Source organism: Cololabis saira, chromosome 6 (assembly GCF_033807715.1).
Source record: "Cololabis saira isolate AMF1-May2022 chromosome 6, fColSai1.1, whole genome shotgun sequence".
Classification (NCBI taxonomy): Eukaryota; Metazoa; Chordata; class Actinopteri; order Beloniformes; family Belonidae; genus Cololabis; species Cololabis saira.
In genome coordinates this window covers 9,780,855-9,808,552 of record NC_084592.1, presented here as the reverse complement: position 1 = coordinate 9,808,552, position 27,698 = coordinate 9,780,855, and the positions used below count along the sequence as shown (strand labels likewise).

Here is a 27,698-nt window from a genome sequence, read left to right as displayed (position 1 = left end):
CGCAGGCGCACTGGCGCTGGTGACGTCATGACGTTATTCTCCAGGCCCTGCTGCTCGCAATTGAATTACATCAATCAAGCAAGCAATCTTTATTTATAAAGCCCTATAAACTATATAAAGCAGCTCAAGGACACAAGAATTAGATTAGGACATAAATTGTAAATAAAATCAGCTTCATAGCATGAAACCTTAACTTAACTTAATTTAATGCAAGTCAATGCAAGTCTTCTTGTCAATCCTCTGGTGCCTCTTCCTGTTAAGTCTGCTAGTCCTGATCCTGGATATACATGGGTAAAGATAATGGATAGATGGGTGAATTAAACCAGAAGGGAAGGGCATGTAAATGGGTTATAATGATTTGGATTGAAATGTAATAGGCTACAATAAAACATTTTTTTCTCTGAATTTTCGCAGAGAAAACTAGATCACTGGCACATAAAATGGAAGAGCTTTATCACTAATGCAGACAAATCAGGACTGTTAAGAATTTGGTACTATGTGTTTTACCAAGACATGGTTGCAGGAACATGATCTTGATGCCCTTTTACCCATCTTATATATAGTAGATGTAATACTTATACAAATGTGCGTTTTCTAACCCACAACCTTAACCTTCCCAATTACTTTAACAATCTTGACTGTGAAAGAGCATATCTGCACCCTGATATTTAACTGTTGAATATGGGGTTCTATCCATGTCATTTATTGAGAGTTTACTCCTGTTGTCTGCAGATACTGGATATGATGTCACCAGGTCAGTCGTTGCCATGCTACAAAACACAACGCCCTACTGCTTCATGGGGATCTCTGGAGATTTCAACCATGACTCTTCAATGAATGAAACAAATGAATTTTCACTGATATACATCCAATTTTCCAATAGTTTGTTATCTAGGCCCAGCTTATTTCTACTCATTTATTCTGGATTTGTTCTTACAACAATGGCCGATAGCATCTGATAGTCAAAGGCCTGAGAGGCAATAACCTATCCTGAGCAGCTTCTCTCAAAGAAAAAGAAATTGGATGATACTGAAGGCACTTGAAATGTAAAAAAAAGAAAGAAAAAAGCACAAAACAATAAAAACATAATCGTAATAGTGCAAGGTGGGGCAGAACCTGGGTTGGGATGGTTTTTTTGACATAAAATAAACCAAATAAGGCAAGGCAAGGCAAGTTTATTTGTATAGCACAATTCAGTACAAGGTAATTCAAAATGCTTTACATCAACATTAAAAGCGCCAAGACAGTAAATAACAGATACAATGAAATAAGAAAAGAAGTAAAATAATAAAAAGCACAAGTTGTTTAAAAATAAGGGCAGTAGAGTACAGCAGGTAAGTATTTAATTTAAGAGTACGCTTCAGTTTTCATCCTGATTTAAAGGATCTACAGTTGGAGCAGACCTCAGGTCTACAGGAAGTTTGTTCCACCGGTGAGGAGCAGAATAACTGAACGCTGCCTCACCTTGCTTGGTTCTGGTTCTGGAACCACAACAAACCAGATCCAGATGAACCTCAGGGGTCTGGGAGCTTCATAGGAACTAACAGATCCAGCATGTATTTTGATCTAAGAACATTCAGTGCTTTGTAGACCAGCAGTAAATAACCATAATCAAGAGACTTTTTTTTTGTGATATTTTTAGTAAACATTGCCGTATGGCAATGAATGAAAAGAAGAAAGCTTGGTTTATAACTGTAAAAACCTTAATTTAATAACTCTGGTTGTCTAGACAGTCCCCAGTAGTGTTGGCAGTTAACAATGCAACTCATTTAAAAGTTAAAAACAATTTCAAAGATATTTTTACCCACAGCAAACTGTAACGGCATTGTCACCCTCACTGCCCGTCCCCCTGTCCCCCCTGTCTCCACTGTCCCCCCTGTCTCCACTGTCCTTATTCTCTGGCTCACTGTCTTCATCATCCTCACTCTCTCCCTGCTGGGGTGCAAGCTGCTGGTTTTTCTTCATCAGTAAATCCTGATTCATCCTCACTACCACCTACAGGGAGGGCAGGCTTTGTTTTTCTTCTGTAAGGAACTATAAAACAAACTACAACTCATTCTGTAAATAGAACAAAAGAGTGTCAAATATAATTAAAGCTGCAAGCAGCGATGAACGGGCCCTCGCGTGTGCAATTTTCCCCCATAAAGATCAAGGACTCAAAACTAAGTCCTATGACACCACCCATGACTCTTTATGTCAAACCATTCAAAAAATATGGCAGAAAATAGGGACTATCAAATATTGACCAATCAGAAGAAGGGACGGGGCTTATTAAGGCCAATGAAAGTCAAGTACTCAATACCGAGTCCGATGACACCACCCACATGTCTTTATCACAACCCGTTCAAAAGTTATGGCAGAGAATAGGAACTATCAAATATGGACCAATCAGATGAAGGGGGGGCGTACTTTTTGGCGTCTATCGTTGCCACGGTAATGCTTTCGACTGAGAAAAGTAATGCGCGTCGTCGCAGGAAGGAGACGTACATTTTGATGTATAATACACCTGGGTGCACGTTACGGTTCGGGCCGTATTAACGGCTGAAGAAATGGCATAAATTGCGCCAAAATTACACGATTAATTCAAAATGGCCGACTTCCTGTTCAGTTTCGGCCATGGCACCAAGAGACTTTTCTTTAAGTTGCGACATGATACAGGTGTGTACCGATTTTCGTGCATGTACGTCAAACAGTATTGTGGGGCTTGAGGCACAAAGTTCTCTAGGGGGCGCTGTTGAGCCATTAGGCCACGCCCATTAATGCAAACCATTAAATATCAAATTTTTCGCCAGGCCTGGCTTGCGTGCAAAATTTGGTGACTTTTGGGGCACCTTTTTTGGGGGGCAAAAAGGCCCTCATTTCGTCGGAAAAATAAAAACAAGAAAAACAACGATAACATCTCCTACAGATACAATAGGGCCTTCGCACTGTAAGTGCGAAGGCCCTAATTATATGCAATGCGAAAGGACTCACAAAGTGTATTATTATAATAGCCTCTATACTAGAAGAATGCCATCAACATGCCGAGCTAGCAATGAAATGGAAATAATAATGGTACAGTGTTACTATGGCAACCTCCACATTTTAACAGTTTAACATTATTAAATGATCAAATACAGTGCAATAAACCACAGACTAGTAAACATACCTCACCTATTGTTGAGTATATTTTTCCCCCCATCCAAAATGTCATAAAAATACGTTGTACTATAGAGAGATAATATGTTGAGGACATATTCCCGGACATCAGACGGCTGGGCAGCAAAGGACTTCAGGAGGCTCGGACCGATCTCATCTGGTCCCACAGCTTTGCCTTGGAAGACTTGATTATTAAATGTCACTTGACAAGCAACACATACAAATGTGTAAAATATGACTAAGTTCAGGCAACTGTTTCAAGCAGCTCATTCTTTAAATCAACCATCAGGCATGTCTGCAGCACATCGTGTACACAGAACACCATGTGAAAAGTTATGAGATTAAATTTATGTCACAGTTTGTTTTTTAATTACTTTTCAATGTGGTGTCATTATTTAAATTAAATATCTTCTGGTCAGTGTGTTTGTGGTCCTGCCACCCTACAGTAAATTCCACATCAAGTGCCTCCACCTCCACCCTCTTTTCTAAACACGGTCAGCTTCCGGTTCCAAATGACTAAACCATGATGGGTTGAGCTGAACTTGTGGTTGGCCAATATTCACGGTGGCGACATTTCCTGTTTACACATAGGTAGCCTGAGGTAGATGTTGGTGGTCTGATCCATAGCTGCTAAGAGTGGAATACCTACGTGAGGGAATTAACTGATGGGGTAAAAGTTCAAAACACCAACTCAGGGCTCTGAAAGCAGTCAGCTACTGGAGGAGCTGGGCGGTAGTCACCTGTCGATTGTCTCTCTCCGACTGAGGCATTAAGTGGGCTAACCTGTAGCCCCCCACCTCAGCTTTTCAATAGTTTTCCCAAGCAGACCAAAGGGCAACTTTCCCACACGTGTGGGGAAAGGGAGTGCGACTGCTGTTTGTGTTTATGCGCCTTTTGATCATTTGAAATTCCCGACCTTGAAGTTTCTGGTCTCACGAATAAAGTTAAGGGGGTCTGTCTCTGCCTATTGCACATGAAGTCTGGAGGTACTGTCTTAGCTGTGAGTTATGTTGTGGTTTTTATTGACTGACGTTTCAGGGAAATCCTGAGGTGAGAGAAAATGTTTTTGACGTCATTTTTTTTTTTTTAACATGGGTGGGAATCAGACATCCTCAGTGATGACTCAGAGCAAAACACATATGGTTTGGATTACAAAGAAGAAAAAAAAATGTGCAGAGGCACAGTTCATTGCCCTGGGACATACTGTAACACTTGAACGCGCGTGGGGTAGTGTGTGTGCTGGTGACAGATAAAGAAAGCAGAGAGCGCATCCCTCCGTCAGATCCTAGTTTCACAGTGTTGCAGAGCAGACCGGTCTCACCTGGAGGATTGATCCCAGATATGAGGCTCTGTTTCTGGGCTGGAGCTTGCCGCCTCCTGCCTGTGCTGGGTCTTTTGGCAGTCCTAAATGTCGAAGCGAGCCAGCATCAACCCAAGGAGAGGCACTACTACGTTGCTGCCGTGGAGATAAACTGGAACTACTCCGGCGATGACCAGAACAGGTGGAATGCTTGCAATATATGGAAATATTATTGTTTTATTGTGTATTTGTTTGTTTTGTTTCAAACACTTTAAGTTAATTTAAAGTACCTGCTACAAGCCTGATATTTAACTAGTCGGTAAACCGTTTTGTTCTTGTTTTCTCCAGCAGCCTCTTCGTACATGATATCATCAGTGTTACTCAGACAAAGATACTCATTAAAACACGTACATCAGTTGCAACACACTGTCTGTTTAGTTGCGCAGCATGCTGATTAATGTTTGTGTTTTTCCGTGTATTTGTCAGGTCTGGTCCCACCTACAAGAAAGTGGTGTTTCGGGAATATGAGAGAGACTTCCGACAAGCCAAGACTCATCCATCTTCGCTGGGTAAATGTCGCTTATGGTTAAAATGATCACACTGTGTGGCTGCTTTTAATTATAAAGAAGCATTTATCTCCTGGCAGCGCAAACATTTATTTCCCAACATTCTCCCCACCAAAGACTGCAGACAATCTTTATACGTCAACAGGTTCGGTTTCCCAAGAAGTGTCATGATGTGTGGCCAGCTAGAGGTTATTGGATGTATTCTTTATGTTAACCATTTAACATTTTTCAAGACCTGCGTTAGACAGTGTTCTAATCCATCCAAAGAATCCATGATTTTGCGAGTCCCGACTTCTTAGTTTCATTTGGAGTAATGAGAAAAAGACATTGTTGCTTTTTACATCTGGAGCGCACATCGACTTCATCCTTTTATTTAACTGATGATGACTGCATGCAGCAGATGAACGTGACTTAAGTTTCAGTTGGTTTTCATTGCTGCCTCAGACACAAAGAAATTAAGTTTTAGGACATTAGACCTGATTTCAAAACCTGTGTAGGCCTTAGACTGCTGGTTTATGTGTTGCCTGTCTGGTAGATACTTCATCCGTGGGTGAAAGGTGTTTGTGCATTTTCTCACAAAGACTTGTTTAGGTTTTTTTTTTAATAGTTAATAACAACTTCCCTTGACTCTTACAACTTCTCATGTGTCAGCAGGTCTCTCAGATGTTGTGCCAAAGTACACAGTCCTTTCCAGGAATGCTCCTTAGAAATAAATGTGATATATTAATTATTAGGAAAGCGCTGCAAGAGGGAAACTTTAGGCTCTAGTGGAAATGCTTAATATACTGGGTATTTAATACAGGACTGTCTCAGAAAATTAGAATATTGTGATGAAGTTCTTTATTTTCTGTAATGCAATTAAAAAAACAAAAATGTCATACATTCTGGATTCATTACAAATCAACTGAAATATTGCAAGCCTTTTATTATTTTAATATTGCTGATTATGGTTTACAGTTTAAGATTAAGATTCCCAGAATATTCTAATTTTTTGAGATAGGATATTTGAGTTTTCTTAAGCTGTAAGCCATGATCATCAATATTAAAATAATAAAAGGCTTGCAATATTTCAGTTCATTTGTAATGAATCCAGAATGTATGACATTTTTGCATTACAGAAAATAAAGGACTTTATCACAATATTCTAATTTTCTGAGACAGTCCTGTACACTGTTGGTGCTTGAATTATAATTTCCACTCAGGTTTAGCAGAGATCTCACCAAAAAGGACTAAGCCTCATTGAACTGCGGTCTGAATTTGTCCCTGAACTTTTGTGGACTCCAAATAAATAAACCTGCGGCTGTCTTTCCCTGCAGGTCTGCTGGGACCCACGCTGCGGGCGGAGGAGGGAGAGACGATCGTCGTGACTTTCAGAAACATGGCGAATGGGGTGTACAGCATCCACCCACACGGAGTGGCTTACGGGAAACAGTCGGAGGGTGAGCGTCGGAGAACCGAGCTGCACATTCTTCGTGCAGATGTGACAACCCGGAGGACGGCGGCCACACGTAGTCAGCCTGCTGGGGTCATGGTGGACGTCCATGATGTGGCTCATTCGGACGCTGTTATGCAACATCAGCCAATACAACAAACAACTCTGTTTGTCGTCTCCTAAAATATTAACCAGGACAGGCAGATTATTGAGGCAGACGGTGCTGAAGTCCAGCAGGAGGCTTTCCTGAGCCTTTAGAAATCGCTGTCTGTGCCCTTACATGCAGAAATAAACTTTACTGTATTCATGCATTTAGGAAATTGAGACTAATCCCTCCTGAACTTTCACTTAATGCACAAGTCAAAGTGCAGAGGAAACGTGAAATTAAAGCTTGAAGGAAGCTCAACTTCATTAGGACCTTATCATTCTGTAAAATTTCATTACTTTTATTTAGTTAGTCAGTAATCTCTACTGACCTTTGCGTCGGAGTGGAGCTTTTCATTTAGCTGCTATGTATTGTTTTCATAAGGGATATATGAAGAAAAGAAGACAGACTTTTTGTGCTTGATAACAAATGATTCGGTGTCTGAGGTTACTATTAGCTACAAAAACACTGGGATAACGCAACCTTGTCATCTAGTTTAGTGTGACATCACAGAGCCAGATCAGAGTCGAATTATCCACCGTCCCATGTCTTATCCCTGTCCAGCTTCACTTCTCGCTGTATTTGCTGTACCTCATTTCAAAAGAGGTACGAGTCAGAGAAGAGTAGAGTCAGCCGCTCAGCTCACCTGGACTCACCCGTCATGAACAGAGCCGGACTAACACTGTCGAAAAGAAACCTGTTTTATTGTACAGTATCTTACAGGAGGTCACAGACCGGCGGAAGCCGAGGATTAATGGAGACCTGAGGAAACTGTGTCAGCATTTGACAGAAAAAGTCTCCTTTAATCATTCATGAGTCTGTTCTGCAGAGGATTTGACTCCCCAAAACGCTGAATTCTTTTTTTTTTGGGTTATTTTACAGGGGCCAACTACTTCGACAACACGTCACTTAAAGAAAAAGAGGACGACTTAGTGCTCCCGGGGCGTGATTATGTTTACTCCTGGGAAGTGACGCCAGAAGTTTCCCCAGGGCCAGACGATCCCAACTGTCTCACCTACACCTACGTCTCTCACCAAAACGTGGTCCAGGACTACAACTCCGGCCTCATCGGCGCTTTGCTCATCTGCAAACCCGGTAAGCAGCTAGCATGTGTCGGTGCATGGAGGAAGCTTGCTGCTTCTACGTGAGGGGGTGACATATTCTGATGTTGTTTGCCAGAGGTGTCAAGTAACGAAGTACAAATACTTTGTTACCTTACTTAAGTAGAAATTTTGGTTATCTATACTTCACTGGAGTAATTATTTTTCAGATGACTTTTTACTTTTACTCCTTACATTTTCACGCAATTATCTGTACTTTTTACTCCTTACATTTTAAAAACAGCCTCGTTACTCTATTTCATTTCGGCCTTTAAAAAAAAACTATCCAGTTAAATTGCTCCATCCAGATAGAGTGAATTTGGTTGTGGTTGTGGCACAGATGTTCTTGTCCAGTTTTGTTCTTACATCCCTCAGATTCCTGCAACTAAACTTACATTCCAATAAAGGTTATGATAAATGATAACATGCCTCTGAAGTTTGACTTTTTGCACCATTACAATACTTATAGGCAACTAGTCATCATATCTCCTGCTCTCTGAAACACATGTTAATGCTCAATAGTACACATATATGGTTCTTTAATATATTTGCATTATACTAAGATGCATTCATTTTCAATGGCTTTTGTCCTTAATGGCTTTTTTCCCCCTTACATTACTTTTACTTTTATACTTTAAGTAGTTTTGAAACCAGTACTTTTATACTTTTACTTGAGTAAAAAACTTGAATTGATACTTCAACTTCTACAGGAGTATTTTTAAACTCTAGTATCTATACTTCTACCTGAGTAATGAATGTGAATACTTTTGACACCTCTGTTGTTTGCAGGGAGTCTGGATGAGTCAGGAAAGCAGGTCGCCATCCACGAGGAGCACGTATTCCTCTTCGGCGTTTTTGATGAGAAGGACAGCATGTATAGTCCAAATGGATACGCCCTGGACAACCACCTCAAACACACGATCAACGGATACACACGCGGCTCGCTGCCTGGTTAGTGGTGTCATTCAGTGAATTAAGAGGGTGTTTGTATTTGACATGCATGTGTGATCCTTTTGTACACAATAAGTGAATGTTTGTGGAAATGATCTGTTGGCTGGGCAGCATGGCAGCTTCCTACCCCTGCCTTTCACTCCCAGAGAGCTGGGACAGGCTCCAGCAGAACCCCTGCCACCCAGCAGGGGGATAGATGACGCATGCGTGGATCTGCTGGCTGGCAAAACTAAAACAAATCAATCAATCACTTTATTTGTCCCCAAGGGGGCGATTAGTTCCGCGACAGGAGAAGCACACAATATTAAATATACATAAAATATACATAATAAATTACAATGGTAGTATAGACCTAAGCTTGAGAGGGAAGACTTTTTCACCCACTACCTTTTCCTTCCGGCATTTAAAAGAACAATAGCGGAGGAACAAAGGATATATCGGTTTGTCTTTGCAAAAGGGAGTGTAAGCAGTAACTGATGGTAGAAACTGAAACTGTTGATGTAAGGGATGTGAGAATCAGACAACATGGAGTTTGCCTTCTTGATCAGCTGTTTTTTATAAAGTTCTTGTAAAGTTTGTTGAGCCGACCCAATGATTTTACTGCTTAGACTGACAACCTTATTGAGCAGATTTCTGTCTTTGACCTTCAAGGATTGAAACCAACAAATGAAAGAAAAAGTGATGACAGATTTGATGAAAGAACGATAAAACATAGACATCAGGGAAGAATCGACCTGGTATTTAGAAAGTTTTCGGAGACAGAAAAGGCGCTGCTGGCTTTTCTTATATATTGAGTCTGAATTTTTTCCAAATGACAGTTTGTTGTCAATATTAGTGCTTAAATATTTATAAGACTCAACAATTTCAATTTCAACTTCTTCACCCTCAATCACAAACAAACAAACAAATGATTTTCATGAGTTTGCGATTATTTGTCCATTGGTGTCAGACAGATACTAGGGTTATAAGAAAATGGAGATAAAGGGAGAAAAGGACATTTACCATTAACAGACATAAATTATTAGAATAATTTAAGAGTTTTCACACCATTTTCAAGATAATTGGAAAAAAAACTAATTGTAAAAAAAAAAGATATTTGCTGAATGCAAACCGTAACAAGAGCAAAAACAAAGTGCCTAGAGTGTTTCTTTGAAGGACAGCTCCTTCATATCATGCTACTTTTCCCAATTGGCTGTAAAACACAATAACTGATGATAACCTGAAGTCTTCCATCTAACAAAACCAACATCTGCTAAATTGTAAACAACGCCCCACGCCCTGGCTTAGTGGCTGTGCTCGACACGTCCAACACCGCCCAGCTGTGGCTGCTTCTGGTACTGAAGCTGCTGGGATGAGGATTACCGGTAGGACCTCCAAGTCTGAGGCCGTGGTCCCAGGTCAGAAAACGTTTGAGTGCCCACTTCAGGTTGGGGATGAGTTGATTTCTCCAATATTCATCGATTAAGTGTAACAGGGTAAGATATTAACAGTCAAAGTAGAGACAGTTCAACCAAAAACCATACGTGATTCATCAGTCAGTCTACGTTCCAGCCTTGAGTGTTCATCAGCCGTGGGAAGTGAATCAAATAATGAGTTCACGGATACGAATGAGCCACTTTCAAAGGGTATACCTCAGCAAAGCCCTTGTGACAGGGGAGAGGAGCCTGATCCTCCAGGAGGGGAGAGGAGTGTCCTCACTGCTCCTCCACATCAAACAGATCCAGCTGAGGTGGTTTGGGCGTTGGGTTAGGATGCCTTCCACGTGTGATTGCTGTGATTTTCCCACTGTAGCTCGATTGCAGCCTGTAAAGCACTTTGGTCAGCCTGGGCTGTTTTTAAACAGACTTTTAAAGCAGCACTATGTAACTTTTCCACCTTAATATCATATTTCCAGAGTCATTGTGATGGTACATCAACTTCCAACAGGTTTAATGAACCTCTGTCATGGTCTGAGGGGTCTGTATCGCCTTCACTGGCACTATGTAACTTTGAGGTGCATGGTAGGAACCCTGCTACACTAAAAAACTACACATTTTTACGGCTTTGACTGCTTTACGGCATACGTCACTTCCCCCTCCTTCCCGATTCGTAGTCGAGACGAAAATGGGTGGGGCTTGGAGCGCAGAGCTCAGGAGAACTGGTGTTGAGCTAAACGCGGAGCTGTTATGGCAGCGAAAAATCCCAAGAAAATAAAAGTTTGAACGGAGAAGGCGAAAAAAAGAAAGCGTGAGAGTAACAAGCTAAATGCCCGGACAAGAATATTGGCCCGGCGTTCACTCGCTGGCGTGAGATGAAAGACGAAGAGGGATGTCCGACCGATGGGGATTTATGGGGATAAAACAAGAGACAGAATTGTTCAGTGTTGTGCATGAACGCGTTCATTTCTGTGAGAACGTTGAACTGATTGCAACATATTTACAAATAAAGAACTTATTACGGAATAATCCTTCTCATTTCACCAGCGGGCGGCACGCACATTTAAAATACTCGACGAGCCTGGTGCAGTCTTTACGAATGAAGGCTGATTTATGGTTCCACGTTACACCAACGCGCCGCGTACCTTACGCCGTAGGCTACGCCGTCGATTTAACGCAGAACCATAATTCAGGCTTGACAGGTGAAGAGAGACGTCGCGGACGCAGCGTCAGCGAGCCGTCAGATGATGATCCGCTTATCATTATCCACGGGAATTTTACACATCGTTTCCCAAAGAGTCCGACGGTAGAAATCTAACCTTTCTGTGCAAATTATGTCCACCTGCGCTGAAGAAAGCCAGTCTGAGCGTCTGCCTCTTCAACTTCAAATTTGAAACGGCATGTGGAGTTAAAGCATCAGTCCAGTGTGAGAAAATATCTGCGAGTCCTTGACAATCAAAAAAGTTCCCAGAAAGACCAAGAAGACCCAACAGCCTCGAACGACCCCAGTCCCCCTGCTGCACCGTAAGGGGGTAGTTTTGAAAGTCCGTCCCTTCTTATTTAATTCACTATCAAAACAAATGCACGCGCCGGGGACAGTACGCGCTGGTGCTCATGGGAAACGTAGTGTTCTTTCTGGTAAAGCACTACCGCTTTTGTCCAAAGGAGCCGCCAAACTCAACAAAAACTGAAAGTTACATTGTGCTGCTTTAAATGTACAGATGCAGACCGCTATGAATTACTGTGCACGTAGTGCAGGTGCTGAAAGTGACTCTGAATGAATGAATGAATGAATGAATGAATGAATGAATGAATGAATGAATGAATGAATGAATGAATGAATGAATGAATGAATGAATGGATGGATGGATGAAAGCTTTAATCCGAACATGGGAAAACATAAAATAACACATAAGTCAAAATACTCAAAACAACAAAAAATATATATAGATAAATAAACAAAACAATGTTACCATGTCCGAAAAGGAGTAGAAAGAAGCCTATGCTTATTTAATTCTACCCCTTCTCCCTTCTCAGAAATTACTATCCTCAGTTGATTTCAGTGTCATATTACAAACAAAGAAAATAAATAATGTGAGTAAACAACTGAGTAAATGATGTGTGGAAACAGCTGGTTATCGTCAAAGCCCTTCATTCTCCCTGTATCCTGTGAAAACCATATTTTTGTACCGCTGTTTGAACTGGCTCATGCTTGGACATTGCTTGAGCCCCCCGCCCAAACTGTTCCAAAACTTCACTCCACATATGGAAATGGTACATTTAGTGTTGTGTGGACACAAAGATGTCTTAAATTGTTCTCCCCCCTCAAATTATAATCCCCATCTCTGTTAAAAAACAATTATTGGATATTTCTAGGAAGCATGTTGTTTTTAGCTTTGTACATAATTTGTGCAACTCTCTATTTCCTCTTTCCCCCTCAAGGTGTCAGCATGTGCGCTCATGCGCCCCTGAGTCTGCATCTGATCGGTATGAGCTCCGAGGCCGAGCTGTTTTCCGTGCACATGAATGGGCAGGTGCTGACACAGGACGGCCACAAAGTGTCCACGGTGGGGCTGATCAGCGGCTCCACGGCCACCGCCAGCCTGGTGGCGCTCCACCCAGGCCGCTGGCTGCTCTCCTCGCACACGTTCAAGCACATGGAAGGTCGGCGCTCGCTCTGTGTTCTCCCATTAACCAAACCTGAGCTCAGCTTGCAGTGAATAAACGTTCCTATCTTTGCAGCTGGCATGCATGGCTTTGTGGATGTGAAGAAGTGTGAAGACTTTAAGGAACCCGTGAGAAGGTTGACCGCCTCACAAAAACGACATAGCACCGAATGGAAGTACTACATAGCTGCAGAGGAAGTTGTCTGGGACTACTCACCCAACATGCAGGAACACATCGACAAGTGGGCAACAGATATACTCTTCTTCTTTTTTTAATGATTTACTTAAACTTCTACTTTGTTTACTTTACTTTAATCAAAATGATTAAAAGAAAATCTTTTGTTACAGGGACTTCAAGCTCCAGTATCTTACACAGTCGCCCACTCGCATTGGGAAGAAGTACAAGAAGGCGGTGTACACGCTGTACACAAACGAGTCATTCACTGAAAAGTTAGAAGACAAGCAAAGGAAAAATGAACTTGGTATATTAGGCCCGATAATCAGAGCACAAATCAGAGACGTCATCAAGGTGAGACTTTATTAAAGGGCTTTCCAAAACTGAAACCTGTCACCAAACGTTGTGACTTAACGTGTTAAACAACAACTATTTAAAGTTGATCTTCTGCAGATGCTAACAGAGTCACCTCAGGCTGAAGGACATTACTTTTACCTCAGAGATTTGGCAGTAAAGAACAACTGACAGTGTGTCCTCATGCACCATCGTGTCCTTTTACAGATCACCTTCAAGAACATGGCCTCCAGGCCCTACAGCATCTACCCACACGGACTGTCCATAGATAAGTCAGAGGAAGGAGCCAACTATCCAGAGGGAGGTACTGATGTCTTATAACGCTGGAGCAAACCCAGTCAACACAAGCTATGATTCCACTGTAACGGTGGCATGTTTTGGGATGTTGTTGACAGGAAACCAGTCCCATGCTGTTCAGCCGGGGGAAACCCATACCTATGTGTGGAAAGTGCTCGAGGAAGACCAGCCTTCGGATTCAGACCCCCGATGTCTCACACGGATGTACCACAGCGCAGTGGACACGCCGCGCGACATCGCATCCGGACTGATAGGACCCATCCTCATCTGCAAGAGCGAGTCCCTCAATGTCAGGAACGTGCAGGTAAATGCAACTGTCCTCTGGTCTGCGTGCTCTGCACACAGCTACGACTATCAACATTTAAAGGAGCATGAGACAGGATTGAGGCAGGATTTATGAAAAAAATTCGTATACGTTTTAAGTTTTCTAGTAATAATGTCAGATGAAGCGTTCCAAACCAAAAAGAATGAGCCCTCTAGTGTATCTCTCCGTTGCCTTGAACAGGCTGTGTGCTGCAAAATGTGCTGCAATTGTGGGGCCGAATTTCCCGCGCTGTCCTGCGGATGTGACGTCACATGACGCATGCACGTTCTCCCCGTTCTCCCGTGCCGGCTTCACTGTTGGCTGCAGTACCCCCGACGGCCGTCGTGGCGAAGGGTGGCGCTAGAGAGTCTCATTTCTTAAAAGGAGCCTCATGCTCCTTTAATCTGAAAAATGTATGTTCTTACATGTCAAAGGTTGGTATTAAAAACTATAAAGATTATAGTCATAGACTGGAATAATATTCAAAACTTTATCCTATAAAAAATACATATTTGTGACCAAAATACCTAAACACAAATGTACTGTATACTGACCTTGAAAGTCAGTATAGTTGGACTTAAATTGACGAAGGAAGAATTTAGTGAAAGATGTTGATGGTTTTTGAATCTGAGTCTTTTGGTCCATAAACTGAAAAGGAGTGGAAGTTCCTAGTGGACTAATATCACTGATATCTGGAGGTGCTGGATCAAGAAAATCTGAGATTTACTCTTGTTGTTGCTTATTAGTTAGTTACTTTGGGTGGGTTTTGGCACAAAAGCTCACAATACTTATATAATACTTATATAATAATCAAATATTCATTCAAATAAAATGAAAATTGATATAATAACAGTTAAAAAACAACCTTGGTGTCACTTTAACAACTGCTACCTTCTTTCAGTAAATATCATTGAGTCATTAGGGCGTCACTTGCTCTTTTCTCTCATTCCAGTTCTCATGCTGAAAGCTAGACGCTTTACAAAAACAAGTATCTACATTTGTTCTCAGATATGTATACTTTTGTCCACTTCAGGGTTCAAAAAGAAACAAATCACCATGGCCATATTCCAAGTTCTCAACTACCCGTGATTTCTTTTTTTGGTCCATCTTTTACTGACAGTTTTTGTTCTAGAACCCCTGGTGGTCCATTGTGGTATTGTCCCTTAAGGGATATTTGTTGGTTTCATTATTCAGAACTGACGGCAGTTTTTTATACATAGTGGATTGTCGTGTTTTAGTGTCTCGCTGTGGAACATAACAGTTAAAATATTAGCAAACTCATGATGGTAAAAAATTTATGATAAATAAAAGATTTGGTGGTAACATTGAGTGTTGTAATATTTAAGTTGCATATTCCAAGTTTTAGAAAATCGGTTCTATTTTTCCACTTCTGCAGCTGAGAGCAGACAAGGAGCAGCACGCCATATTTTCTGTGTTTGATGAGAACAGGAGCTGGTACTTGAATGAAAACATCCGCCGGTATTGTGATCACTCCAAAGTCGACAAGGCGGACATGAACTTCTACAAGTCCAACGTCATGCACAGTAAGTGTTGGTTGTAAACAGACTGATGCTGATTCTACGGGATCTACTATAAATGTTTCTCAATCTTTGTATTTGTAACCATCTACACTGTATTATTCAATTGTGACAATGTTTCAAATAATAAATGAACATATGCACAGATAAGCCCTGTTTTTAAAATTTGCAGTGAGATAAAAATATTTAGTTTTTTTTGTTTTTGTTTTTTTGTTTTGGTGTTATGTATCATTATGCAAAAGTGCTGTTGCCTCACTGATGCAAAGTTTTTGGTTTGAATCCGTGCTGGGGTATTTTGATTTTGAGTGGAGTTTTGTCAGTATTTAGCTCCCCACAAGTAGGACAAACTAGCACACTACAAAAAGAAAGAAAGGAAAAAAAACCCAGCCGGTTTTTATACAGAGGCTTAGTCAGCTTAAACACATGTGTTTTGCCACTGGTTAAGTTTTTGGCCCTTAAAAAGTTGATCATACTCCCTTTTAACTCCTGTCACTGCAATCGGAGTACACTTTCATGGACGTCAACACATGCAGTATTAACACAAAGCCTGCAGCGCTGCACACTTTTAAAATACTACTCGTCCTGTAAGAAGGTGTCCTCCGTCCGTCAGATATCCAATATCAAGTGGAAGGAATGATGGCAGGAATTGTGTAAAGCTCATATTGTGTTACATTTAATGTCGTCCAACAGCCACCCAGTGAACAGAGAAACTATACTGCAGTTTTCTAGAAACAAAAGCAAATTTTACTTGTTGCCTTTGATCTGTGCTCATGACAGATTTTCCCATTTGTTATTTAAAAACATTTAATTATTAACAGTGCATATTAAATCATTTTCATCTATAATATGACCGAAAGCCTACGTAAGTCTTTCTGTGCCAGATGAAAATTTGGTGATAACCGCAATACTTACATCAAAGGCATGCTGGGATATTTATCCTAGGTGTCCAACATAAGCACGGTTAGACTAGTCTATTATAAATGAGAGAAAGCTCTTTACATTTTTTTTCATCATGTAGGCCCTAATGGTGTTCACTTTGTTTTATTACACTTAATTAGACAAATGAGCACTGGATTTATGAACAATGTCATGTATTCACTGCTTTATGTTTCACCTATTAACATGTTCATGACATTTTTCTTTTAACAGCAATAAACGGTTATACCTTTGAGAGTGGGCCAATTTTAGGCTTCTGCTACGGTGAGTCTGTAACGTGGCATGTCTCCAGTGTCGGAGCGCAGGACTATGTCCAGACAGCTACTTTCTACGGCCACCCCTTTGAGCTGAACGAGAGGACAGAAGACTTCCTCAGCCTGTACCCTATGACAGGCGAGACCATCACCATGTTCATGGACAACATTGGTTAGTCAGGACTAAAATTCCCCCGGTTTTAGTAACTTCGTTTTGTTTCAACTCTTTGATTTGTTGTGAATGATATTTTTTGCATCTGTCTTGAACCAGGTGTCTGGCTCGTGGCTTCCATGAACACTCACCAGACAACTAAAGGGATGCGTATCAAGTTCAAAGACGTTGAGTGCTATCGCGACTACGAATACGAATATGAAAGTACCATGCCAAAAAGTGAATTTACGTTGTGGAAGCCGCAAACGTTGGACGACATCAACAAGGAAGACGAGGAGGAAGACATTAAAATAAAAAACACTGAGGTAGATTCTTATACAGAAATGTTTGCAAACGAGTTAGGTCTCAGGTCTCTGAAAAACCAGTCCAAGGACTTAAATGTGGATAAGCTGGACCTGTCTTTTCTTGATTATGACGCTATTGATGTACCTGACGGTGACGTGATTCTCAACCGCACTGTCAACAACACGGTGAAGAAAACCTTTCCTTCAAATAACCAGGACAATTCCTCCCTGCATCAAACAAGGAACACGTCAGTCTTTAGTCAACATGTATCACTCAAGAATGGTAGTTTAACTACGAATGCAAGTATTTCGGAGGCTGTATCAGGTCCTCACAATGTCACTGTTTATCTCACAAACAATGCTACAGTTTACAATGCCACAGGATCATCAGATGTTGGAAATGTATCTGCTGATATCACCAATTTTACAGTAGCAATATCACAGGAAACTTCCAATCTAACAGTGGAAGTGCAAGAATCTACCGATCCAACTGTAGGACTGCCAGGAAATACGACTTCCATGTCAGGAAACGAAACAACGAACGCAACGCTGCCTGGTGATAGCCAGGCCTCTGTGGATGTAACCGTGTCTCATGATTCTGAGGAGCGACTCACTCGAGGGGACGTGTTCTTTTACGATGTTCTTCAGCACAAGCTGAGCATCAACTCTCGCGATGACCAAAGCGGTGAAGTATCTAATGTCACTCTTTCACAAAGTGAGAGTAACACGACAATAGAGCGTGTTGACGTGTCAGGAGCTGAAGGAAACCTTACAGTGTCCCCTGCAGCTCTTGGTGTGGATGAGTTTAACCAAAGCAGAAGTGAAGGAGGCAACATGACCCTTTTTGACTTAGCGTCGCAGAACACGGACAACGATATCTCCTCCGCACAGCCGGAGCACGGACTTCACAGAAATGCCTCTGACATTTGGACTCTTCTGGCTAATTCCATCCTTAAACACTCGTTCAAAACAGATCCTTTGCAAAATGTCACAGCTCCTCCTGGTGGGATGACCGACACATCTGCCTCGGGAAGTTTGTCCAGGGAGATTATGGCTCCAACTAATCGGCCCCTCGCTGGTGATGACCTGAGTTCTTATGAGCTACGTGCCTCAGACAGTAGTGAAGAAGTCCATATCTACCTCAAAGAAAACAGCACTGCGGTTATTAAAACCTCCTCTTTCACACCACAAGGCCACAACTGGACATATGATGGAGCTCACTCCATGGTACCGCAGGATATTCCTAACAACATCAAGAAATACTTCACAGAGGGGACCCTTCAAACAATGCCACCTCCAAAGAATCCAAGAAAGAAAGTCACCCTCCGACAGAGACCCCAGAAAGGTCAAGGGATGAAAACAAGGAAGAGGAAGGAATACAAGCCTCTGGCCAGGAGCGGTTTACCGTTCTCCCCTCGTGGATTTAAGCCGGGGATGACGCCTCGTGGGGCCCGGCCCCAGGTGCCCCAACCCGTCTCTGATGAGGAGAACCTGATTAACATGCCTGTGGTCATTGGCGTGCCCAGGCCTGATTTCAGTGACTACCAGCTGTATGTTCCTGGAGAGGAGCCAGATCATCTAGAGATAGGTGACGTGAATGAAGACGTGAATCAGGATGAGTATGAGTATGTGATGTACAAAGATCCCTACAGTGGTCTGGAAGACATGAAGAACCTCAACCTGGATGAAACCGCCAGGTACTACTTAAAGTTGTCAGGCTCAAATGTCAAGACTTATTTTATCGCTGCAGAGGAAATTGAATGGGACTACGGTGGTTACGGGCAGAGGTAAGCTATATAAAAGCACACAATGAACATTTCTACAACAACAAGCTATTTTGAAGACTGAAAACATATTCACTGCAAGAACAACCGTGAAGCTAAAGTAATATCTTTATATTGGCACAGGAGGCAAGACAAAGATCAATTCAACACCCGGGAAACTAAATTCACCAAGGTGGTTTTCCGAGGTTACCTTGATAGTAGCTTCAGCACTCCTGACATCCGCGGGGAGCTTTATGAGCATCTGGGCCTACTGGGACCCGTCATCAAGGCAGAGGTTGGACAAAGTATCATGGTAAGACAGCTGGCATCATCCAGTTCACCAAAAAGGATTGTCATGTTTCTTTTTTTTTATGTTTGACAGCTTTGTTTATCGATTTATTTTGCATTGGGATGCAAATGTTCTATCAAAACTTTGGTCCTTTAAATAGCCATACTACGGCAAGCTGCCGCTCTCGCCAGCTCTTACCTAGCCTTGTTGATCTATGGTTTGTTTACAGTCATTATTACAAAGGTAAACGTTTGTAAAGACTTACTTCCCAAACTGTTTCCCCAACAATCGTTAGGTCCACAAAGCATAAACTGCACTTTGGATTTGCAGCATTCAAATAGCTGATGCCCCCAAACCAAAACACATTAAAAAAATAGCAACGGGTCTTTTGTAGCTTACGGAGCCCCTCTGGTGACATTTGAAAAAAATAAAATAATGCGTGGCCACGAGATAATCAATGCGTGGCCACGAGTTATTAATGCGTGGCCACGCATTATTTAATTTTTTTCAAATGTCACATGTTATTACTACACTTGCCATGACAATACTGTTGCTCTTTAATATAAATAGACTATAATTACCGTTATTAATGATGAATAACCATCCCACCAAGGAAGTTGCATCCACGAAGTCCAGACAGTAGGTTATAATGCCATCCACGAGTAAAATAATGCGTGGGCACGAGATACATAATGCGTGGCCACGCATTGATTATCTTGTGGCGACGAGATTTTAACTCGTGGCCACGAGTTATTAATGCGTGGCAACGCATTATTTTATTTTTTTCAAATGTCACCAGAGGGGCTCCGTAGTAGCTTTATGTAATTTATGTAAAAAATTATAGTTGCTAGGGACAGTTAGTAAAGATCGAAGACAAAAATCCATCTCTGCAAGAGCTCTGGGGTTGCTTGAAGGGTACCATGATCTAAAAGGAAAAGCAAATTAGACTCTCATTTGACAAACGTATCCATTCTGCTGTTCCCTCTCTACGATCATCTTGTGCATAAAACACTCACCATTCTCAGTCTTAACCTCCTAGAATGGCCCAGAACTGGATGTCCTTTGCAGGATGGGCTTCAACATAAACTTTTTCCCCCCTTTTGTTTCAATAAGACATTTTTAAAAAGTGTCTTCTTTAGCTTCATGTATTTTGAAAACAATGTCATATTGCTCTCTTAACCGCAACAGTAACTTTAACCCAAACATTATTGTGTCAGTGTCTTCCTTATTACATCCACAGTTTGATTATGGTTGGATCAAACCATGCTTTTGTTTTTCCTCTTGACATCTAAATGAGCAGACTGACCTTTCAATAACGACCCTCAAGAACATGTTGTTTTTCTGCCTCGCAGGTGGTGTTTAAGAACAATGCCAACCGTCCATACTCCATACATCCTAACGGGATTACCTACACGAAGCAGACGGAGGGCCTGTCCTACGAGGACGACTCCACGTACTGGTTCAAGTACGACAACGAGGTTCAACCCAATACTACCTTCACGTATTTGTGGAAAGTCGGCCCTTCAGTTGGGCCAGAATCAGGAGAGTGTCCCTGTCGAACCTGGGCCTACTACTCAGGCGTTAACCCTGTGAGTACAAGACAACTGTAGATAATAATCAAATAAATATGCATGCTTTCTGTAAACAACTGTAGTCTCAAATACAAGTCAATATATATTTCAAAATACAACGAGATATTTACAAAAAAGGTCAGGGCACAGAGACGACCATAACACAAACCTCAATGTAAAAGACACATATTGTGCTTTTTTTTTCATAAGCGACAGCATTTGCTGAACTCATAATAGCCAGTTTTAGGCCCAATCTCAATACTCCTCTTACTTTTCTTCACTCGCCCTTCTTTTCTTCCCTACCCCCTAAAAAAGAAGGGGGAGATTTTAGGGCACTTGAAATCTAGGGCACTTGGCCCAGGTGCCTGTCCCAATTCTCACCCTACGTTATGTAGCCTACGGCGTAGGTTACTTAGCCTACGGCGTAGGTTACTTAGCCTTCGGCGTAGGTTACTTAGCCTACAGCGTAACCTAACAGCCTTTACTCCGGCGCGATTCTTCGCGAACAACGGACAAAAAAGGGATTATGTACATTCACTGAGTGAATATTATGAAAGTAAAATATATATTTCTCGCTAGAAATGTAATCAAAACGCATTTTTATGCAGAAACTAACTCAAAATATTGATTTTATTCACCAAAAAATAAAAAAATGTCCGCCATGTTGTTTTTTTTGGATTCAGTCCGCAAATGAGGACGAAAAGCATTCTGGGAAATTTTTATAACCCCTCGCTCGCGAAGTCAACATCTGAAATCACTCGATGTGAAGGGGCTATTCTCAGCCCCTAGCTCTCGTTATGCCCCCTCCCCCTAGGTGAAAAGAGGAATTGGGACACCACTACCTTCACGGGAACGCACAAAATTTAGGGGGAGGGATCAAAATGAGGGCGAGGGGGAGTATTGGGACGCACCCTTAGTACTTGTAATTTAATTTCCAAGTACTTTCCCTCATCTGCAGTTAAACCGAGGACAGTTGCTACTAATCCCTCTCTCAGGCGAAGTCTCGCCATGAGTAATGCGCTGAACTGGCCCGAGTTGGTAAATACGGCATCAAAGACAGGAGTGATGAAGCAATGGAACAGCCAGCCAGCTGGTAGACACGATAACGTTGCATTATAATTCCTCTGTCACATATTTAAAAGTCCAGTGCTTCACTTTATTTGTTTCTAATAGTGGGTTCTGTACTGCCTGGTGAATCACATGTCCTTGTGTTTTTATAAAACTTTAGTCTAAAGCGAGAGCAAAAGTTTTGACTCTCCACTTGTGAAGTACAACAAAAAGTAAAAAAAGTGAGATAGGAGGATAATTCTGCTCTAACCTTGGATTTGTGATGTAAACGGCACATTTTCAGTCCTTGTTGCCCCCAAACAAAGTGTCTTTGAGTTGGTGGTGACTTCAGTACCAGCACAAAAAAAAGTAATCTGAATTAACCATGAAAAGTCTGTTCTTCTGCGTTTTAATGTATATGTTGATTTATATCCCTATTAGGAAAAGGATATTAACTCTGGCTTAATTGGACCTTTGCTGGTTTGTCGACCTGGCGCCCTGAACGAAACGTTAACAGATATGAGGGAGTTCATGCTGCTTTTCATGACCTTCGATGAGTCACAGAGCTGGTACTACGAGAGAAACCGCGAGTTGATGCAAAGGAAGAGCCGCAAAAGAATCCTGGATGCCAACCACAAGGAGAAGCTCAAGTTCCACAGTAATATTATAAATCCTTTTAAAGTGCCGATTTAAAATGCTTCCATCCATATATTTATTTATTTTTTTTTGGGGGGGGGTGTGTGTGATAAACGAGAGGCATTTAAGATGTTAATTTAAACAGAAGTAGATACACTGTTGGTGACTCTCTCGTCTCCAAAACTGCCACAAACACGTTTTTGTCTGTGTCTGTAGCCATCAATGGGATTGTTTACAGCCTTAAGGGCCTGAGGATGTACACCAACCAGCTCGTGTGCTGGCACTTGATCAACATGGGTGCCCCCAACGACTTTCACAGCGTTCACTTCCACGGACAGACGTTCATTCACAAGACGACCAAAAGCTACAGACAGGCTGTCTATCCTCTGCTGCCTGGTGAGAAGCATGGGAATATTTGAAACGCTGTAATGCAGATATTTTCCCTGTCCATGCAGAAACAAGATGTTTCTGATGGATTTCTGTCCCTGCAGGGAACTTTGCATCACTGGAGATGTACCCGTCCAAACCCGGCCTTTGGCAGCTGGAGACCGAAGTTGGCTTAAACCAAGAGAAGGGGATGCAGACCCTCTTTCTGGTTCTAGATAAAGGTGCATGGAATTAAAAAGCACTGATCTGCTACCCTTAAATGTTGTTTGTTAACACTGAAATAATTGTGTGTTTCCTAGACTGCTACCGTCCACTGGGTCTCGAGTCAGGCAGTGTCAAAGACAACCAGATCACAGCCAGCAGTACTAGAGGTACCCACACTCATCTCTTTTTGATCCCAACACAATCTCAACTGCTTGTTGATTTAATGAAGTTGAACTGCATAAGTGAACTTTAAAGATGATAAAGAATATTTGACCATCTTTGAAGGATACTGGCAGCCTCATCTTGCAAGGCTGAACAATTATGGTAAATATAACGCCTGGAGCATGGATGAGAGCCACAGCTGGATTCAGGTATGGGGTTTATTTCGAGCAACAGATTTTCCATAATCGCGCTCATACTCTGGATAGTAATATGCCTCCTGTTTTCCAACTTGTGCGCAGGTGGACTTCGAGCGGCCGGTTGTGATCAGTCAGGTGGCAACTCAAGGAGCCAAAGAGATGTTCCAGTCCCAGTTTGTGGAACAGTTTTCAATATCGTACAGCAACGACCGGCGAAAATGGACATTATATAAAGGCAACAGCAAGGAATACTGGAAGGTTGGGGGAGTTTAATCACCTTATTGCAAAATAAACAAGTGCACTGTCACTTCTTTATCCGTTTGACCCCATTTGTCCTTGTTTGAGCAGATATTCCCCGGAAACCAGGAGGCCTACCAGACAAGGACGAACACCTTCTTTCCTCCCATGATTGGACGGTTCATCAGATTCCACCCCATCACCTGGTACAACAAGGCCACAGTCCGCATGGAGTTGTACGGCTGTGAACTTGACGGTAAGGTGTCGCTGTGCCAGTGTGTGTGGCTGGAAATCCAGGACATAAGTCAGAGAAACATTAGTTTGTGGGTCTGTGTGCATATTTCTTTTAATTACTGCTCACTGGTACTGTGAAGACGTCTGGGGCAAAAAGTGGTTCAAAGATATGGTTTTCTTTTATCCGGTGTTTCACGAGTAATGTGTGGTTGATATTTGTAAATATCTTTTCGAATATTTTAATTGTGCATATGATTTGTGCCGAATCAACATTGGTTTTTTTATTATATTTCCATTGCAGGACTGATAACAAAGAAGCATTTGAGTATTTAGATATGATATATACTCTGGGAGAAGGGGTGGCATTTAATTAGTGTGTACTTCTTCCCACATGTGGTATTGTACCGTACCGGCATATACGTGAAACTTAAATGAAAGTGAACTTCAAAAAAATAAATAAACCTGCACTAAAGGAATGGGTATTTCCCTGAGAAACAGGGAGTTTTGGAGGGTTTTTGAGAGAATCTAGTAATTACCAGCTTGTACAATTAACATTCCTGAGAGATATATGGAGAACATTTTTGTAGTCTCAGTATTCTTTGTTTTTTAGTTCCTTGAAAAAAATCTTTGTAGACAAGTAATGTGCATTCAGTGAAAATGTAATCACATATTTATCACATTCTTGCTAAATAACCTGTATCAGATTTAGCACTGTGCGTACATTCTCCTGGTGGATCAGGATTCAGAAATGAAGTCTGTTGAAAAACCACAGGCCCTGCATGCGCTGACATTTCTGCCATTGTGTGTCTGTTTTCTTCCTGTATACGTATCACTCCTGATCCATCGCCTCAGGTTGCTCTGTGCCTCTGGGGATGGAGAGCGGACTGATAGCGGACGATAAAATCACAGCCAGCTCCGTGGCCTCCAGCTGGTTCGGCGGACCCTGGAAACCTTCACTCGCTCGCCTCAACAGACAGGGCACTGTCAATGCATGGAGTGCTAAGGTAGCCATCCCAACAAAACCAATAAGAAATAAATAGAACAAATAGAAATGTGAAATGGAAAAAAGAATTCTGATTAATAGTGAGCATTTGAGTCCTCAAATGTCTGATGTTTATATCCAGTACTCGAGTTGTAAAAAAAGAAATCAGGGGGGATGGTGGATTTTATCATATGGGGACAGATCATTTGTGCTGATTACAAATAATATAATATATTACAAATAATAGCACTGACTAAAATACCTGCAGAAATACTGCAGGAATGACATAGCAGCAGTTAAATGCAGCCTTCTGTAAGCTTTAAATATCCACTGGGCTTACATCAAATACATCAAAACACAACAATAAAAAACACTTTTCTGAACTTATCAATATGACTCTGTCCTTCACAGGATAAGTAAAATGGATCACTGCAAAAACTCAAAATCTTAACAAGAATATTTGTCTTATTTCTAGTTAAAATGTCTCATTTTAGTAAAAAAATCTCATTACACTTAAAACAAGACTCAACACTGGAAAAAACAACAATTTTCACCTGTTTCAAGTAGATTTTCACTTAAAATAAGTAGAAAAATCTGCCAGTGGAACAAGATTTTATTGCTTATAATGAGAAGATAAATCTTGTCCCATTGGCAGATTTTTCCTATTTATTTCAAGTGAAAATTTACTTGAAACAGGTGAAAATTGTCAAATAAGTTATTTTTCTGGTGATGACTCTAAATGTTGAAATAGCAGTAAAACCACATTCATTAATGAAATGACATAAGGGATGGAAAGGGGGGATGGCAGTTTTACAGGGGGGATGATTTTGACCGTTTTTATTTCAGGGGGGGATGATTTTGACCGTTTTTATTTCAGGGGGGATGATTTTGACCGTTTTTATTTCATGGGGGATGATTTTGACCGTTTTTATTTCAGGGGGGGATGATTTTGACCGTTTTTATTTCAGGGGGAATGCCATCCCACCTCATCCCCCCTCAACTCGAGTACTGTTTATATCACCAGAACTAATTAATTTCCCACGCTCAGCACAAGAAAAACCCTTCAAAGTATGTAAACTGAATATATTTCCACCATGTCGTTTTGTTTTTAGTACAATGACATGCGACAGTGGCTCCAGGTCGAGCTGCCCCATGTAAAGAAGATCACGGGTATCGTAACGCAGGGAGCCAAGACTATGGGGAAGGAGCAGTACGTGGACGCCTACTTTCTGCAGTACAGTGACAACGGCATACACTGGACCCGATACACGGATGATGAAGACCAACCTGTCAAGGTAAACTGCATCAGAATCTCCTAAGAGAACTGCATCACTGAGATTTTGATTTTACAGAAGTGCTTTCAAAACATTTTCTTTCGCTCTCTCATCAAATGCAGATATTCGCTGGAAACACGAACAACAATGACCACGTGAAGAACTACATTTACCCTCCTATCTTCTCTCGCTTCATTCGAATCATCCCCCATAAATGGATGGGCTCCATCACCATGAGAATAGAGCTACTGGGCTGTGACTACGAGTGACGGATAATTAAGCTTCATATGATAACATACAGTATAAACTCATGACGCACATGTCGGTCCAGACATAAGCACAACCACATATACACAGTATTGACTATATTACACACTGAAACTGAGTAATAAGACATTTTATATATCTAATTTTAGCCAGATTTGGATCAAGGAATATTTTGCTCACTCTTGGAAAAATAAATAATAGAAGTAAGATCTTTTTTATTAGTTTCCACTTCAAGAAATAAGTCATATTGTTGAGAGTAAAATCAAAAATGTTGATAGCGAAGTTGAAGTCGGACAGCATTTCAAGAAGGGAGTTGAAATGCTGAATTAAACTGTTCTTCTGTAGCTATTCTAGTTTGCAGAAGCGCTGCATGTGAACATCCATGGGATTAAAAATGAAATGGTGCAACTGTTCCTTTAAGCAGCAGATTGTCCATTTCAATGTGAAAATATCAGTTTCACTTTCATTTGAAGCGCTGTTTGCTTACTTTTTGCAACCATTATCTAGCTATTGAAGAAACCAGCCAAAGTAACCTTGGATTCCCATCGGGGGTCCCTTGTGACAGCAGTATATTCATCGTCACACATCAGTAATGATGAAACCACCTCACAGAGCTACACTGAAAATCCTAGGCAACTAGGAGATGCCTTTGTGCTGCTTTAACTGATAGCTGGTTTAAAATCTATTAAAGATATAAATCCTTAAATTAAAGGTAGGGTAAGTGATTCTGCATGATTCTACCAGAACACCTTTTTCACATTCAGTGAATATCTCTTCATATCTCGTGCACTAGCTGTCCATCTCATGATTATAAATAAGTAATTAGTCTGGGGAGGCCTGCCCCCTAAATCATAACAGACATTCAGCTAATCAGAGACAGGCTGAGGGTTCGTGCTCACATTCACAATGGCTTGCATCTTCTCATGAAGTGCTGGAATTAGAATCTAGCTCTCCACGTTTGATGTGGCATCATCTAGAAATAGCTTACCCTGCCTTTAATATTGATTTGAATGAACTTTTTGAAATAGCATTTCAACTTCATCCTTGAGAAGTTGACTCTATTTTTAAGTATCAACTTTATTCCCAACATGCTGATGTTATGGATTTCAAAATTTCAAAATTACTCTCAAAAAGCTGATTTTACTCTCAAAATTTTGAGGGAGAGGAAATAAATAACCTTGTTGTTTCTTCTTCCATACAATCTTATACTGTATCATAGATTTGCCTGTTGCTTTCAAGTTAAACATGAAAGTGGAAAGTTTTTTCTATTACAAATATAGTTTGTTAAATGACATATAGCACAGTAAATATACTCTTTACCTCTTTCTTAAGTGCCATAAAAAATGAAAACCTAATCGATGTAAATATGTAAGTAGAGATTATGTAATTTATTTTTAAATAAATGTGATTTTTCCATCCTT

General features: G+C 41.2%; 1 protein-coding gene across 1 annotated transcript; it reads left to right on the top strand.

Annotated features, from left to right (window-relative positions):
* The first annotated feature begins 4,279 nt into the window (after positions 1 to 4,279).
* Positions 4,280 to 27,698, top strand: f5 (coagulation factor V). Its single transcript, XM_061723237.1, has 25 exons — positions 4,280 to 4,640; positions 4,925 to 5,007; positions 6,321 to 6,443; positions 7,464 to 7,676; positions 8,471 to 8,632; positions 12,490 to 12,711; positions 12,790 to 12,955; positions 13,062 to 13,242; positions 13,450 to 13,546; positions 13,638 to 13,843; positions 15,240 to 15,387; positions 16,531 to 16,743; positions 16,843 to 18,814; positions 18,935 to 19,103; positions 20,432 to 20,668; positions 22,139 to 22,355; positions 22,550 to 22,729; positions 22,825 to 22,941; positions 23,020 to 23,091; positions 23,210 to 23,295; positions 23,386 to 23,541; positions 23,632 to 23,776; positions 24,607 to 24,758; positions 25,849 to 26,031; positions 26,133 to 27,698. The coding sequence occupies exons 1-25, from the start codon at positions 4,480 to 4,482 to the stop codon at positions 26,277 to 26,279; spliced, it is 5,808 nt and encodes a 1,935-aa protein (XP_061579221.1). The 5' UTR covers positions 4,280 to 4,479; the 3' UTR covers positions 26,280 to 27,698.